Source organism: Macaca mulatta, chromosome 11, assembly GCF_049350105.2.
Source record: "Macaca mulatta isolate MMU2019108-1 chromosome 11, T2T-MMU8v2.0, whole genome shotgun sequence".
Taxonomy (NCBI): Eukaryota; Metazoa; Chordata; class Mammalia; order Primates; family Cercopithecidae; genus Macaca; species Macaca mulatta.
Window position 1 is genome coordinate 56,696,913 of NC_133416.1, and position 15,013 is coordinate 56,711,925.

At 42.5% G+C, this 15,013-nt stretch overlaps 1 protein-coding gene across 7 annotated transcripts in view; it reads left to right on the forward strand.

Moving 5' to 3' along the window:
* SPATS2 (spermatogenesis associated serine rich 2) overlaps positions 1–13,116 on the forward strand; it is a 169,383-nt gene extending 156,267 nt beyond the window's left edge. For all 7 annotated transcript variants that reach the window (XM_015151655.3, XM_077954127.1, XM_077954129.1 and 4 more), the window contains 5 exons: positions 39–97; positions 4,797–4,906; positions 8,934–9,036; positions 10,857–11,071; positions 12,122–13,116. In XM_015151655.3, the coding sequence (XP_015007141.1) occupies positions 39–97; positions 4,797–4,906; positions 8,934–9,036; positions 10,857–11,071; positions 12,122–12,430 (796 nt within the window). In that variant the 3' untranslated portion in view covers positions 12,431–13,116. The remainder of the gene's footprint in view (positions 1–38; positions 98–4,796; positions 4,907–8,933; positions 9,037–10,856; positions 11,072–12,121) is intronic.
* Positions 13,117–15,013: the final 1,897 nt, after the last annotated feature.

The following is a 15,013-nucleotide window of genomic DNA, read 5'->3' on the forward strand; positions in this document are numbered from 1 at the left end:
CTCATCAAACCTTTTATTCCTTTGTCATCTTTTCCTAGTTTAATGGATCGAGAAGTGGCGTTGCTTGCTGAAATGGACAAAGTGAAAGCTGAAGCAAGTAAGATGATTGATCTTTAATTATAACTATTACCTTCATAAATAGTAGGTTCCTACTTCCCCACCCTCATAACAAAAGCTCCATATAAATATCATAATAAGAGTTTGTATATTTAAATAATCTTAAGCAGTTGCATTGTACTGGCATATGAATCCTTTCAGGTGAAATAACTTTAAAGAGCCTGTTTTAAAAATATTTCCAAATCTTAATATTTTGAATGCAGAGTTCAATGTATAAAAGACTACATCATGGTATCTGCCACCAGGTTTTTATTTTGTTTCTTCCTCCATTGTTTAAGCAATTCCACTGGGATTTTTTCTACTCAGAAAAAAACCTTTAGCATAATCAGAGAAGACTTTATTAGGTTGCCTACGATTGAATGTATATGCTCCTATCATTACCTATCTCAGAACTTTCTTTGTTTTCTCAGTTTATAGAACAGTCTTCACTCAGTATCTGTTATCAATGGTAGGGGAAAAGTTAGTGAATTGAGGGTTCAAGAGACTGGGTTTCTTGAAAGCTTACTAAAATAGATTCTGGAGGAATGAAGTCTAACTTTGGTGATTTGTGGGATTTTGTACAGAAAAAACAGATATCTATTTTTTGATCATTTCTGTTAAGTGTTAGGTTAAACATACACAGCTACACGAAGAAAAGGGAGTACCAACTGCAACTTGTACAATGGCATTGATTTGGGGCATTTCGGTGGCAGGTTTTATCTTCCTGCATTAAATGCCAGATTTATTATTAGGAAAGTTGTTGATTTTAACCCACCCTCAAACTGATAAGAATAGAAATGTTGGGCTAGGTTGAGATCATGACTCACAGTTAAATCACTTGTGTGTGTGGTCACGGGCCAGAGGATGCAGCTTTGAAGCACTGAAATGACTTCAGTTTGGGTCCATTTTAACTTGAAAATTTGAGAATGTAGCAGAGATGCCTTCCACTGTTTTTCAGAGGTGAGATTTCGTTTACATTGAGCAATATATTTTGAGTTTCTAATTTGACATTTCAGTCCATTATTTTATCTGTACATTCTCTTTTTGAAAATGGAAATTCAGATAAACTAAAACCATTAAGAAGACATATTTCTTACTTTTGAGAAGAAGGTCCTTTAAGGCCAGGCATGATGGCTCACACATATAATCCCAGCACTTTGAGCGGATCACCTGAGCCCAGGAGTTTGAGACCAGCCTAGGCAACATAGTGAGATCTTGTCTCTATGAAAAATAAGAAATTAGACTGGGCGCAGTGGCTCACGCCTGTAATTCTAGCACTTTTGGAGGCCGAGGTGGGCAGATCATGAGGTCAGGAGATCGAGGCCATCCTGGCTGACATGATGAAACCCTGTCTCTACTAAAAATACAAAAATTAGCTGGGCATGGTGGGGCATGCCTGTAGTCCCAGCTACTCGGGAGGCTGAGGCAGGAGAATCGCTTGAACCCAGGAGGCAGAGGTTGCATTGAGCTGAGATCGCACCACTGCACTTCAGCCTGGCAACAGAACGAGATTCCATCTCAAAAAAAAAAATTAACCAGGCATGGTGGCATGTGTTATATGGCTATATGTAGTCCCATTTACTTGAGAGGCTGAGGTGGGAGGATCGCTTGAGCCCAGGAGGTCGAGGCTGCAGTGAGCTGTGATTGCACCACTGTACTCCAGCCTGGGCAATAGAGCAAGACCCTGTCTTGATATAAAGAAAAAGAAGGTGCTTTTAAAAATATTAATACATCTTTTATATTATAGAAAATTTTGGCTGGGCGCAGTGGCTCACTCCTGTAATCCCAGCACTTTGGGAGGCCGAGACGGGCTGCTCATGAGGTCAAGAGATCGAGACCATCCTGGCCAACATGATGAAACTCCATCTCTACTAAAAATACAAAAATTAGCTGGGCGTGGTGGCATGGCCTGTAATCCCAGCTACTCGGGAGGCTGAGGCAGGAAAATCACTTGAACTCAGGGGGCGGAGGTTGTAGTGAGCCGAGATCGTGCCACTGCACTCCAGCGTGGTGACAGAGCAAGACTCCATCTCAAAACAAAACAAAACAAAAAATTTCAAATAGGCTAATGTAACAAACTCCCATCACTCAGCTTCAACCAATTATCAAGTTGTACCCAATCTTATTTTATCAAATTCAGAGCTCAGAGTTTTACTTAACTTCATCAGTTTTATATCTTTAGCTCTTTTCTCCCTGAAAATCCTGGTTCTTAATGACATGATTTAATTACTCATTTACCAATGCTATTAAGAGTTGCTTTTAGTTTTTTACATATTATAATTTTATTAAGTAATTGATGGGTTTGTAGTATTTCAGTCTTTTCCAATGTTGTATAATTAGGTCCTGTGAGTTATCTGTTATGTGTAGAAAGCTTTTTATTTACCTCATTTTCGCCATTTTGAGAGCTATAATTTTGTCATAGAATCACTGAATGCTAGAGCTGAGAGAAACTGAAGTTGATACAAATGGCAAATAGGTTTTATCTTGGGAGCTAAACCAATAGATCATTTGTAACTGTTGGGCTTTGGTGTTAAGAAACTTTTGTAGGCATGCTCCTGACTCCTGAGAAAGTGGGCCCTGACTGATTAGTGTAACTTGGGTCTAGGCAGCCCATGTGTGCATCTTTGTGGCAGGCAGTTGGGCTGAGTAAACTTGCTAAATACATCCAGGTCTCTGTAATACCTGGTGTAACTCTTTAAAATTTCTGTTTTTTTCTGACATGAATTTGGCTAATTCCTCAGTATGTTACAGGATTCTGTGTATATCAGTTAGGGATTCAGTTTGACTACATGGAACAGAGTGGCCTAAATAAATGTGAGTGTCCTTTTTTCTCAGGAAATGAAAAGTACAGAGGTAAGCAACCCAGAGCTGGCGGGACATTTCCAATATGACATTAGGGACCCAGGTTCTTCTATCCTTCTGCGCAACCATTCTGAGAGTATGCTTATGGTCAAAAGACAACTCCCTAGGCTCCAGTCAAGAAGGAGTAAAATGTTACATGCTAAGACTCCTTTAAAACACTCTCCTGTAAACCCTGCCCTTTGAGTTCTGCTTATATCTCAATGGTGAAACTGTATCACATGACCATTTCATCTGTAGCAAAGCCAGAAAATACAGATTTTTTTTACCTAATTTTGTTGGTACCCAACAACATTGGATTTCTGATAGCCCTGAATGTTCTTGAATATAGTTGGAAAGACTGTGTTCTATCAACTAACGGTCTTTGCTACAGTCCTCCCCTACCCAGTATCCCTCTTTTTTCCAAAATGAGAATATGTTCACCACCTCCTCAGTAGCAATACCTCCAAAGTCTCGTCTAGTTAGTTAATATTCAGCTGAAAGGCTAGGTCTTCAGAGTAATTTCAGATCTTCCAAGGATGGGATCTCATAAATTAAAAGAAAGGCTAAATGCCCCCTTCTCCAATATTACACAGTTGGAGAAAGAAAAGGATGATTATAGTAAAAATTCCCACTTGGAAGAGCAATGATCAAATCTTGCTGGTGGGAAGGAATAGCAGAGTCCCTTCCCTGGTAGTAGAGAACGTTCCTTGGGTGGTTTATCTGCTTCCAGGGAGGATTTCTTTGGTTCAGTTTCCACTGTAGCCCCTGTCTCTCTGGGAGATTTTTATTGTCTGTTCTCTGCCATGACCAAGTTGTATCCAAGTTGTATATCAGAAAGCATGCCATAGAAGGTGGTTCTTAAAAGGGTGTAACAATTAAATACCCATCACTAGGGAACTCGGTAAATAATTGTGGTATATCCCCATACGCAGTGGCTGTTAAACAGAATGAAGGTGATCCAGATGTAGTAATAGGGAATAAACTTAAAAATATATTAAGTAAAAATAGCTAAAGTAAAGGAAAGACCATGTGTATGATATACTTCCATTTGTGAGAAGGGAAAAAGGAGAGATACATATGTATACATGTTGTGTGCACATAGACAATATTTGGAAGTGTACGTAAGAAATGGTGAACAGTGACGGCCGGGCGCGGTGGCTCAAGCCTGTAATCCCAGCACTTTGGGAGGCCGAGATGGGCGGATCACAAGGTCAGGAGATCGAGACCATCCTGGCTAACATGGTGAAACCCCGTCTCTACTAAAAATACAAAAAAAAACTAGCCGGGCGCGGTGGCGGGCGCCTGTAGTCCCAGCTACTCGGGAGGCTGAGGCAGGAGAATGGCGGGAACCCGGGAGGCGGAGCTTGCAGTGAGCTGAGATCCAGCCACTGCACTCCAGCCTGGGCGACAGAGCGAGACTCCGTCTCAAAAAAAAAAAAAAAAAAAAGAAATGGTGAACAGTGGTTTCCTCTGGAGAGGAGACCACAAAATCAGAAATAAGAGAGATGCTCTTTTCATTTTATACTCAACTTACTCTAGATGAATATTTTTTATTATGTGTGCATATTTCCTTTTTAATTTATATGCATCTTGATAAAATTTTTTTGACTGGAAGGAGAAATAACAAATGATTTATGAGTGTTTGTGATTTATAAAAAAATGTTTACTACTTAACTGCCTTCAGAGACCCAATGGAAGGTAGAGACCGGACTTCTGATATTTTCATTATTTTCATTTTCTGGATGGATGGGCAACTAAGCCTTTGGCTGACCAAATACCTACTGCAAGGCTTATATTTCTAGTTCTTCTTTATCCTATTTAGCAGTAACATAAGGTTCACACTCACTTTTTCTCTACAGTGGAAATTTTGCTCAGCCGACAAAAGAAGGCTGAACTTCTAAAGAAGATGACTCATGTGGCTGTTCAAATGTCAGAGCAGCAATTGGTTGAGCTCAGAGCCGATATCAAGGTAAAACTTCTTTCTGCTTTCTGCCTTTCTTCTTATCCTCAGGGGCTAAAGTAAGAACTTTTCATAATTCATGGCCATATCTAATATATTAAACTCATGATCTTCCTTTCCCAAACCTGGCCCTCTTCCAGGTCCCTTTCTCTGTAAGTGGTATTGTCATCTACCTAGTTATCCCAGCTGGAAACCTTAGAAAATTTATCCATTTCCCACCTTAAATCTATCAGCACACCCCATCCATTTGACTAAATCTCAGATCTGACCTTATTTCTTCATCTCCACCACCACCATTATGATCAGATTACCACCATCTCTTGCCTGGACTTCTGTAAGAGCCTTTTAACTGATTGTGTTCATCCATTCTGTCTCTGCCCCACCTGCCCCACCCTCCATGTAGGTTCCCCACACTACAGCATTCTGCTTCAAACTTTCTGTTGCTTTTAGGATAAATACTATAATCCTTAATCCGGTATGAAGGACTGTGTAGTCTTGCTCTGCCATTACCCTCAGTTCATACCATCCCCCCCGGTCCTCTGCCCTCAAGCAGAGAGCAGAGGCTGGAGGCTTCTACACTCCACAGACACACACGCTTTTCCATCTGTCCAAATGCTCTTCTCCCGGCCGCCAACCATAGTTACCACTCTTTTTTCTTTTTGGGAGACAAAGTCTCGCTCTGTCACCCAGGCTGGAGTGCAATGGTGTGATCTCGGCTCACCGTAACCTCTGCCTCCCGGATTCAAGTGATTCTCCTACCTCAGCCTCCCGAGTAGCTGGGGTTACGGGCATGCACCAACATGTCTAGCTAATTTTTGTATTTTTAGTAGAGATGGGGTTTCTCCATGTTGGTCAGGCTGGTCTCAAACTCCCAACCTCAGGTGGTCTGCCTGCCTCAGCCTCCCAAAGTGCTAGGATTACAGGCATGAGCCACCACACCCGGCGGCTAATTTTTATATTTTTAGTAGAGATGGGGTTTCATGATGTTGGCCAGGCTGGTCTCAAACTCCTGACCTCAGGTGATCCACCTGCCTCGGCCTCTCAAAATGCTGAGATTACAGGCGTGAGCCACTGTGAACAGCCCAGTTACCACTCTTGACCTCCTCATCCTTCCTGACTTCCCCATCATATCTCCCCATTCTATGCTTTCAGAGCACAGTTAGGATTTTATGTGCATTTGCTTAATTTGTCTTCCCCACTAGATAGTGAACTTCACAGTGAGCTCCTGTCTCTCCAAGTGCCTAGCACAGCACCTTGGTATGTAGTTGGTCTTCTGTAAATAGTTGGTTGGCCAATTCTGATTGTATAGAGAAAAATTATCTTTGAGATATTTGTTGTAATCTTTTTACAAAAATCACTCAGGTTCAATATGTATACCTTTTAATTCTTTTTTGTTTTTTTTGAGACAGAGTCTCGCTCTGTCATCCAGGCTGGAGTGAAGTGGCGCTGTCCCCGCTCACTGCAACCTTTACCTCCCAGGTTCAAGTGATTCTTGTGCCTCAGCCTCCCAAGTAGCTGGAATTACAGGCATGTGCCACCACGCCCTGCTAATTTTTGTATTTTAGTAGAGACAGGGTCTCACCATGTTGGCCAGGTTGGTCTCGAACCCCTGACCCCAAGTGATCCACTCGCCTTGGCCCCCCAGAGTGCTGGGATTACCGCACTTGGCCAAATTCTTATGTAAAGAACAGTGTTTCTGAGACTAAGCATGTGAACCTGAGGGAAATTGGGATATTCATGGATAGTTGTGGTCATTGGCATTCTAAATAATTGTTTATAAACTGGAAACTGCAAGCTGTGACAAAGGGAGTTGGCCTTCTCCACACCTGTGCCCTTTACCTCTTCTCTTTCTGAACACATAAGATTTATTGTCACACTGAGAGAACACTTGCTGTACAACAGTCTCTATAAAATAAAAACAGAGGTGGAATATCATCCAGGACCTTATAGGGATCCTTGCTATCATCTGACCCAGTGTTAGACCTGTGAAGTATTGTTCTCTCGCTGCCTCCCCTTCAACTCTATTGGGGTGAACTATCCAAATCATGCAAATGTTCAGTTACCATTTTCTATTTAACTAAAACTATATGATTAAATTTTATAGAAAGGCCTCCTCACATTGATGCCAGTCAGTCTCATTCAACTCTTGGGGAGAAGCCGGAAACCCCTTTGGAATTAGATGAGAATTCTGGCTCTCACAAGCTTCATCTGTTCCTCTTCCCACATGGCTGAAAAGCTGCTGGAAATATTTCTGCAGGCTGACTAAGGATCTGTTTCTCTCCACTTTTTCAGTGTACTGAAGTGGGTGCTGTGCAATTTAAATGTCTTATTTCCAGATCATTTTATTTCCGTCATTCCTATTATGTCTTTGACTCAACAAACCCTAGAATTTGTTTCAGAATTAATCTCAGACTGATATTACATGTCTGAAGGCTTTGTAACAAGAGGTTCGTGTGCTTTCCTAAGCCGCAACATACTCTGAAGTTTGAGGAATTCAAGGCTGGAAGGTCATTTTTCTCTCTCCTTTCCCTTTCAGTGCTGCTGGTTGCTTCCCGAGAATTCTGATGCAGAGCAGTATTAGGCCACCCCCAGTTAAGAGGAGTGTCCTGAAGGGTTCAGTTCTTCCAAATTATATCTAGGCCTTTCACTTTTCTTTTTTATCTCCTTTTCATCGGAAAAAAAAAATGATTGCAGGCTACTTTAGACATTGTTTAATGAAATAGACCCCCAGAAGCACTTTATTCCTGACATGTTTCTAGTCCCACGATTTTTATAGCATGGTTAGTTTTTGACTCAAGGGGTTGGTTACTTCTCAGCTCAGTCTGCTTAAAAGGATTAAATTACTTGCAGCATAAACTTCTCATTTGCAAAGTTCACTTTTCACATGAATGATTTTCCATCTCAAGAAATTGTTCCTATTTCAAGGACTAAGAAATCCTACTTTATTATAAAGAGATTAAGTGGGTTTCCTAAGGAAGTTCCTATTAACACCAAACCATCTATCTAAATGGTATCATTGTAGCACCTTGTAAACATTTTTGCTGCCTCTGTTTCTGTATAAAATGGAAAGAAGTGGAGAATAGCCAACAGTAGAAAGATGGCCCTCTACTATAAAATCTTCCTCCTCTTTTCTTTCTTTCTTTTTTTTTTTTTTGAGACGGAGTCTCGCTCTGTAGCCCAGACTGGAGTGCAGTGGCCGGATCTCGACTCACTGCAAACTCCGCCTCCCGGGTTCACGCCTTTCTCCTGCCTCAGCCTCCCGAGTAGCTGGGACTACAGGCACCCGCCACCTCGCCCAGCTAGTTTTTTTGTGGTGTTTTGGTAGAGATGGGGTTTCACCGTGTTAGCCAGGATGGTCTCGATCTCCTGACCTCATGATCCGCCCATCTCAGCCTCCCAAAGTGCTGGGATTACAGGCTTGAGCCACCGCGCCCGGCCCTTTTTTCTTTCTTTACATTTTCTCTTGATTATATCGAATGGGCTTGGCCATCACGTAGCATTTCATAAACTTACAGACTTGCCTTTGGGCTCTTGAGAAATTGAATAGATTTATTCGATCACCCAGCGTTGGTCATGTGATGGCCATTTAATAAACTTTGAAGCAGTAAAAAGACAATTAAAAATGATTGTTTTGGCCGGGCACGGTGGCTCAAGCCTGTAATCCCAGCACTTTGGGAGGCCGAGACGGGTGGATCACGAGGTCAGGAGATCGAGACCATCCTGGTGAACACAGTGAAACCCCGTCTCTACTAAAACTACAAAAAACTAGCCGGGCGAGGTGGCGGGCGCCTGTAGTCCCAGCTACTCGGGAGGCTGAGGCAGGAGAATGGCGTGAACCCGGGAGGCGGAGCTTGCAGTGAGCTGAGATCCGGCCACTGCACTCCAGCCTGGGCGACAGAGCGAGACTCCGTCTCAAAAAAAAAAAAAAAAAAAAAAAAAAAAAAAAAAAAAAAGATTGTTTTATCTGTATAGTAAGTTATGGGTTCCATGGATGATGTTTGTCTAACCTGGAGGCCTTTCTTTGCCCTTTCTCCAGCACTTTGTTAGTGAACGTAAATATGATGAGGATCTGGGACGAGTAGCCCGGTTCACCTGTGATGTAGAGACCCTAAAGAAGAGCATTGATTCATTTGGACAAGGTGAGATGGTGAGAGGGTCTGGGCACTACAGTTGGTGATTATTAATAAGAGACTGACATGCTGATTGTCTTCATCCCGATTCCTCATTAGTGCCTCTTGTTTGCTTGTTTTTGTGAAAAGTAACTCTGGGATGCTTATGAAGTCCATGGGTCCAGATACTTTGAACTCTGAGGACAAGTATTTGCCAGCTCCTTAAATGTGAAAGACTGTTTTTTCATGCTGAATTGAGAGGTGCATGATATGTGGTATAAAGAGCATGGGCCCTTCCGTCAGACCAAGTTTGGATCCCTGCCTCTATAGTAACCTCATTTTACTCCTCTCCAAAATGCAGATAACAGGCCAGGAGCGGAGGCTTACATGTGTAATCTCAACAAATTGGAAGGCTGAGGCCAGAGAATCGCTTTAGCCCAGGAGTTCAAGACCACCCTGGGCAACATAGCGAGGTTCCCATCTCTTCAAAAAATTAAAAAGAAAAAATTAGCCAGGTGTGGTGGCACATGCTTGTAATCCTAGCTACTCAGGAGGTGGGGTGGGGGTGGGTAAGAGAGAGAAGATAGTTTGAGCCAGGAGTTTGAGGTTCCAATGAGCTATGATTGCCACTGCACTCCAGCCTGGGCACCGGAGCAAGACTGTGTCTCTAAATAGGAGAAAACAATACTTGTCTTGCCTAGAACATAATAGACCCTTAAATAATAGCATTAAAGGGTAAGGGAGTACCTGTGAGGTGAGAGTTTCTAGTGACCTGTTTGTCAAACCCTGAACTTTAGCTTCTTTGTTCTTTCTGTCTAGTATAAAAGTGAAATATTGCCAGGCGCGGTGGCTCACGCCTGTAATCCCAGCACTTTGGGAGGCTGAGGTGGGCACATCACGAGGTCAGGAGATCGAGACCATCCTGGCTAACACGGTGAAACCCCATCTCTACTAAAAAATACAAAAAATTAGCCAGGCAAGGTGGTGGGTGCCTGTAGTCCCAGCTAATCAAGAGGCTGAGGCAGTAGAATGGCATGAACTCGGGAGGCGGAGCTTGCAGTGAGCCGAGATCGCACCACTGCACTCCAGCCTGGGCGAGAGAGCGAGACTCCATCTCCAAAAAAAAAAAAAAGTGAAATATTTAACCTGTGGCAACAATTATAAACTCATTGTTAGTCCAGGCTTAAAGCCAAGAAAAAAAATCTAGAGAGTGGTTTTAAACCATTGGAATTCTAACACAATTTGAACTGAAAATATTAATATTTGTTCAGTTAAATAGGTACTTTGAATTTGGGATTAATTTTGCAGAAAGAAATTTGGCAATATACGTGTTTGTTGTAAAGATTAGTGCTATTCATATTTAACTGATCTTGATTATTTATACCTTGTATCATTCAAAATTCTTTAAAAAATTTAGTAAAGATTGTATGTATGTACCTTTTTCTTTCTTTGCCAAGACTGTACTTTAGAATGTTTCTTGCATAGGAAACTGAACATATGGTCTATACTATTGTTCCCAGGTTTAGTCAGCTGCTAGAGCCATAGCCAGGAGTTTAGGTAGTACCAGATCCAATCCCAAGAAGTCATTAGTTGGTGGGGAATGGGTAACTTTGATGTTAAACTCTTCTCTTGTTTAAGAATTCCTTTACAAAGCAGTGGGGCTTTGGAGGAAGTGGAGGAAGAGGGCAGAAGGGAGATTTTTCTTCCTGTTACCAGTTTTAGAGGTTTTTCTTTACTTGAATAGACAGTTCTTTATCTTAAATTGCTCATTGTGAAATTGAGAAAGTAGAAACCTTACCCATTGTGCTGTTCCATCATATGATCATATATTCCTCATATTTCTGTTCCAGTGTCTCATCCAAAGAACAGCTATTCAACCAGATCCCGATGTAGCTCAGTTACATCTGTGTCCTTGAGTAGCCCAAGTGATGCCTCTGCTGCTTCCTCTTCCACCTGTGCCTCTCCTCCCAGCCTTACAAGTGCTAACAAGAAAAACTTTGCACCGCGAGAGACTCCTGCAGCCATAGCAAACTCCAGTGGCCAGCCCTACCAGCCACTTCGAGAGGTAACCTAGCTTCTACGCTGAGCGTGTTAGGAAGAAAACCCTCCAGATTGTCAAAGCTTAAAAGCTGATAGCTCAGTATATTATCTTCCTTTCTTTATTCCCATTCCACGCCTGTTTTGAAACCCTCCAACCCGAGTTAGTTCCTGAGAAAGCATTAGATACGTATGTTCCAAACTGCCAGCCAGTTTAGATTTCCTGTTGCCAAGAACTGCTGACTTTCTTGTGTTGGCAGCGATCCCTGCTGTTGTAGATAGTATTGCCTGGTAATTAGTCACACTGGGAGTCGTGCATCCGTCTCAAGGTAGACAGGCACCACAAGTGGCAGTTTCACCAGTGTGCATCTGAAAGCAGCAACTCCCTAGAAGGACAATGTGGAATTTACAGGGAAAGAGAGAGTGACCTGGTGGGGATGGGGGGAAAACACTAGAAAGCTGAGGAGTAATCCCATAGGTTCTTCTCCTGTTTGAAGAATAAACACAAGAGCAATCCAAGGCAGTACCATCAGTAATTCTTCAGAACTGGTATGACGTTTGGAATTGGAGGACAAAAATAAAATCCCATACCATAAGCTTTCCGGATTATATTTTGAAAGATGTGCTGAATGCCACAGCAGCAAGCTTTAATCTATAGTCATGACATTTAGTAAAGCAGGCCATAGTGATGTTTACTTTATTATTCCAAATATTTATTATCTTTACCAATGGCCTTTTATCTGAAGAGTTCAGACATAATATAATATACTTGTCCAGTTGAGGACTTGTAACAACCCACAGAATGTTCTTTCTTCCTTATCTTTCTTCTTGCATCCAGCTAAAGAAAAGTAAATTCTTCAGTGGAGAAGAGCCTAGGCATGAAGAGCAGGGAAAGATGGATTAGTTCTGAAGTAGTGGCTAGGTTGGATCGGCTGACAGAATTCTTTGAGTCTTGAGAGATAAACTGAGTCCCAAGCATGGAATACCACAATTCTGCTTTCAGAATACTCTTGTAAAGTGAACGAATGGGGTACCATAATGCTAGAGCACCTTGAACATTGTATTCTTTTATCTTTAGGTATTGCCAGGGAACAGACGAGGACAAGGCTACAGGCCACAAGGCCAAAAGTCCAATGACCCCATGAACCAAGAGCGGCATGACAGTATGGGTCGTTACAGAAACAGCTCGTGGTCTTCATCTGGTTCCAGGTATCAGAGTGCTCCATCTCAGGCACCAGGAAACACCAGTGAAAGAGGCCAAACTCACTCTGCAGGGACCAAAGGAACTGGAGTCAGCATGGAGCCAAGCCCTCCCATGCCTTCATTCAAAAAGGGGCTCCCCCAGCGCAAACCCAGGACCTCTCAGACTGAAGCCGTGAACTCTTGAGAGAAATTCCAGTTGGCCTCTCTCCTCTCTCCACACAATTCAACTTGATAACTGGACTTTAGGAAACTTAGATTTAATAACAAAAGGAAGTTTATGCGTATTGCTTTTTGTGCCATTCTAAATATTGTTGGTTTCTTGTCTCCTTATTTCCTCTTTACCATTTTTGGAGGGGAAGCTATTTTTTTTCCTTGATCTTTCCCAGTGATATGGATTAAATCTGGTTGGTCATTTCCACCAGGAATCAGAGGCAGCTGTTACCAGGTTTCGGCCTTCCAGTTGACCCCTCCACTGTCCAGGCTGTCTCAGGAGGAGGTGAATCAGAGCTAGTCTGTCACCTTTCCAATCTAAGCAGAAGCCACAGGTGCCTGACAGGTTCCCTTCAACCATTTGACCAAGAGAGGCAATGAGGGGATCATATGCTGCACTGGATTTGCCAGAGAAGGGAAAATTTAATTAGTGAAAAGGAAAGAACACTAGGAAACATTTGAGAACCTGCCTCTATCCCAGAACGTGCCTGAGATTTGACACTCAAATCAGTGTTTAGTCTTCTGCTTGGCACCATAGCTTAACCTGCAGTTTCTTCAAAATGCCTAATGCCTTGTTTCCTATTACCTTAGATTGCAAACCAGTCTAGGGAAGTCTATGGGAAAATAGCATTTAATTAAAGTTAAAAAAAAAAAAAAAAAGATTGGGTGCGGTGGCTCACGCCTGTAATCCCAGCACTTTGGGAGGCCAAGGCGAGTGGATCACTAGGTCAGGAGTTCAAGACCAGCCTGGCCAACATGGTGAAACCCCGTCTCTAATAAAAATACAAAAATTACCTGGGCATGGTGGCGTGCGCCTGTAATCCCAGCTACTCAGGAGGCTGAGGCAGGAGAATCGCTTGAACCCAGGAGGCGGAGGCTGCAGTGAGCCAAGATTGTGCCACTGCACTCCAGCTTGGGTAACAGAGCGAGACTCAGTCCCCCCCAAAAAAACAAACTTTTTTTCTGTTTGAATGTTTGGAGACTTTTTTTTGTTCTCTCCCTTTCCTGAATCCTATTCTGATCCTGAACCAAATTTATAGCAATATAATTAGTGTTAATCTAAGGCATTACTCATCAAAAAATTGCTGCAATCAATCTTTATAGTTGAATAAATAAAAACAGCTGCATAAATATTCCCACATTTGTTTCATAGGAGCAAGTGGTTTCATTTCATTATGTTTTTCTTTGGGCCTCATGGGGGTAGAAGTCACTCAGCTTGTTCCAGGATTAGATGAGGGTATCTGATTCCCAAGTCATTTGTCTGCCACCGCTGTGTAGCTTCAGAACCAGATTAAAATGTGAAAGCCTGGATGAGCAAATGCAGTTGTTCCTAGTGAGAAAGGATCATAGGATAGGGAATGGTGACTTTCCAAAGGAGAACTTAACCACTTTAGGAAAACCACAGCTCTCCAGGCTCTCCCAGGTAACCAAAGGTTATAATGGCACTGCTCTTCCCAACTCCCTGTCCCTTGACTGAGTACTGAACGTAATTGAGCTCTTGCATGTAGCAGGTGGCATGGGTGCCAGACCCTTCCACCCCACACTCACCCCCAGCATCTGTGATTTAATTACAGCAGATTTTTTCTTTCTCTGGCATGTGTTCTCCCAAGTCTGAAGCCCAGACTGTAAGTGGCAGTCGTGCAGAACGTAGCTGCCTCAGGGCTTCCCTTGCCTCCTTGGCTGAAGCTGAGCTGCCAGGGTTCAGGTTGGTTGAACACATTCAGAGAGAGAGAGAGAGTGTGTGTGTATCTGTCTGTCTTTCGGTAAAGAAAACAGTAGTCAAGGAGCTCTGGGAAAGCCATTTTCCAAGAACACCTCATTTTGGGGAATTTGTCCAACAACACCAACAGCCTGCTGGGTGTCAGGAAAAAACCCTGCATTTCTGATTAATTGCTTACCTATACTTTATCAGAAATCCAGAGATTGAAGTGACCTTGAAGGATTATGAGGTCTGTCCCTGTATCCAGGCAAGACTATACTTAACTGCCCAGACAGATGGGACAAGGCATGTTTATCAAAAATGCCTTGAAGTTAAAATCTCCTCATAGAAAAATATTTGAAAATTTTTCATGACCACAAAAAGTTTGAAAATTATGAATTAAAAAAGTTTTTATTACAAAAGTAGTATTTAAAATATCAACACAAATATAAAAGAAAAAAGTTTTCCATCTTTCCACTTCTCAGGGGTAATGATTGTTAATTTGGCATATATCCTTCTACGCCTTTTTTGTTTTTAGAAATGGGGTCTTACTGTGTTGCCTAGGCTGGAGTGCAGTAGCTATTCACGGACATGATTAGAGGGGACTGCAGCCTCAAACTCTTGGGCTTAAGCAATCCTCCTGCCTCAGCCTCCTGAGTAGCTGGACTGCAGGTGTGCTCCATCACTCCTCGTTAGACTGTTTTTTTGTTTTTTGTTTTTTGTTTTGAGACGGAGTCTTGCTCTGTCGCCCAGGCTGGAGTGCAGTGGCCGGATCTCAGCTCACTGCAAGCTCCGCCTCCTGGGTTTACGCCATTCTCCTGCCTCAGCCTCCCGAGTAGCTGGGACTACAGGCGCCCG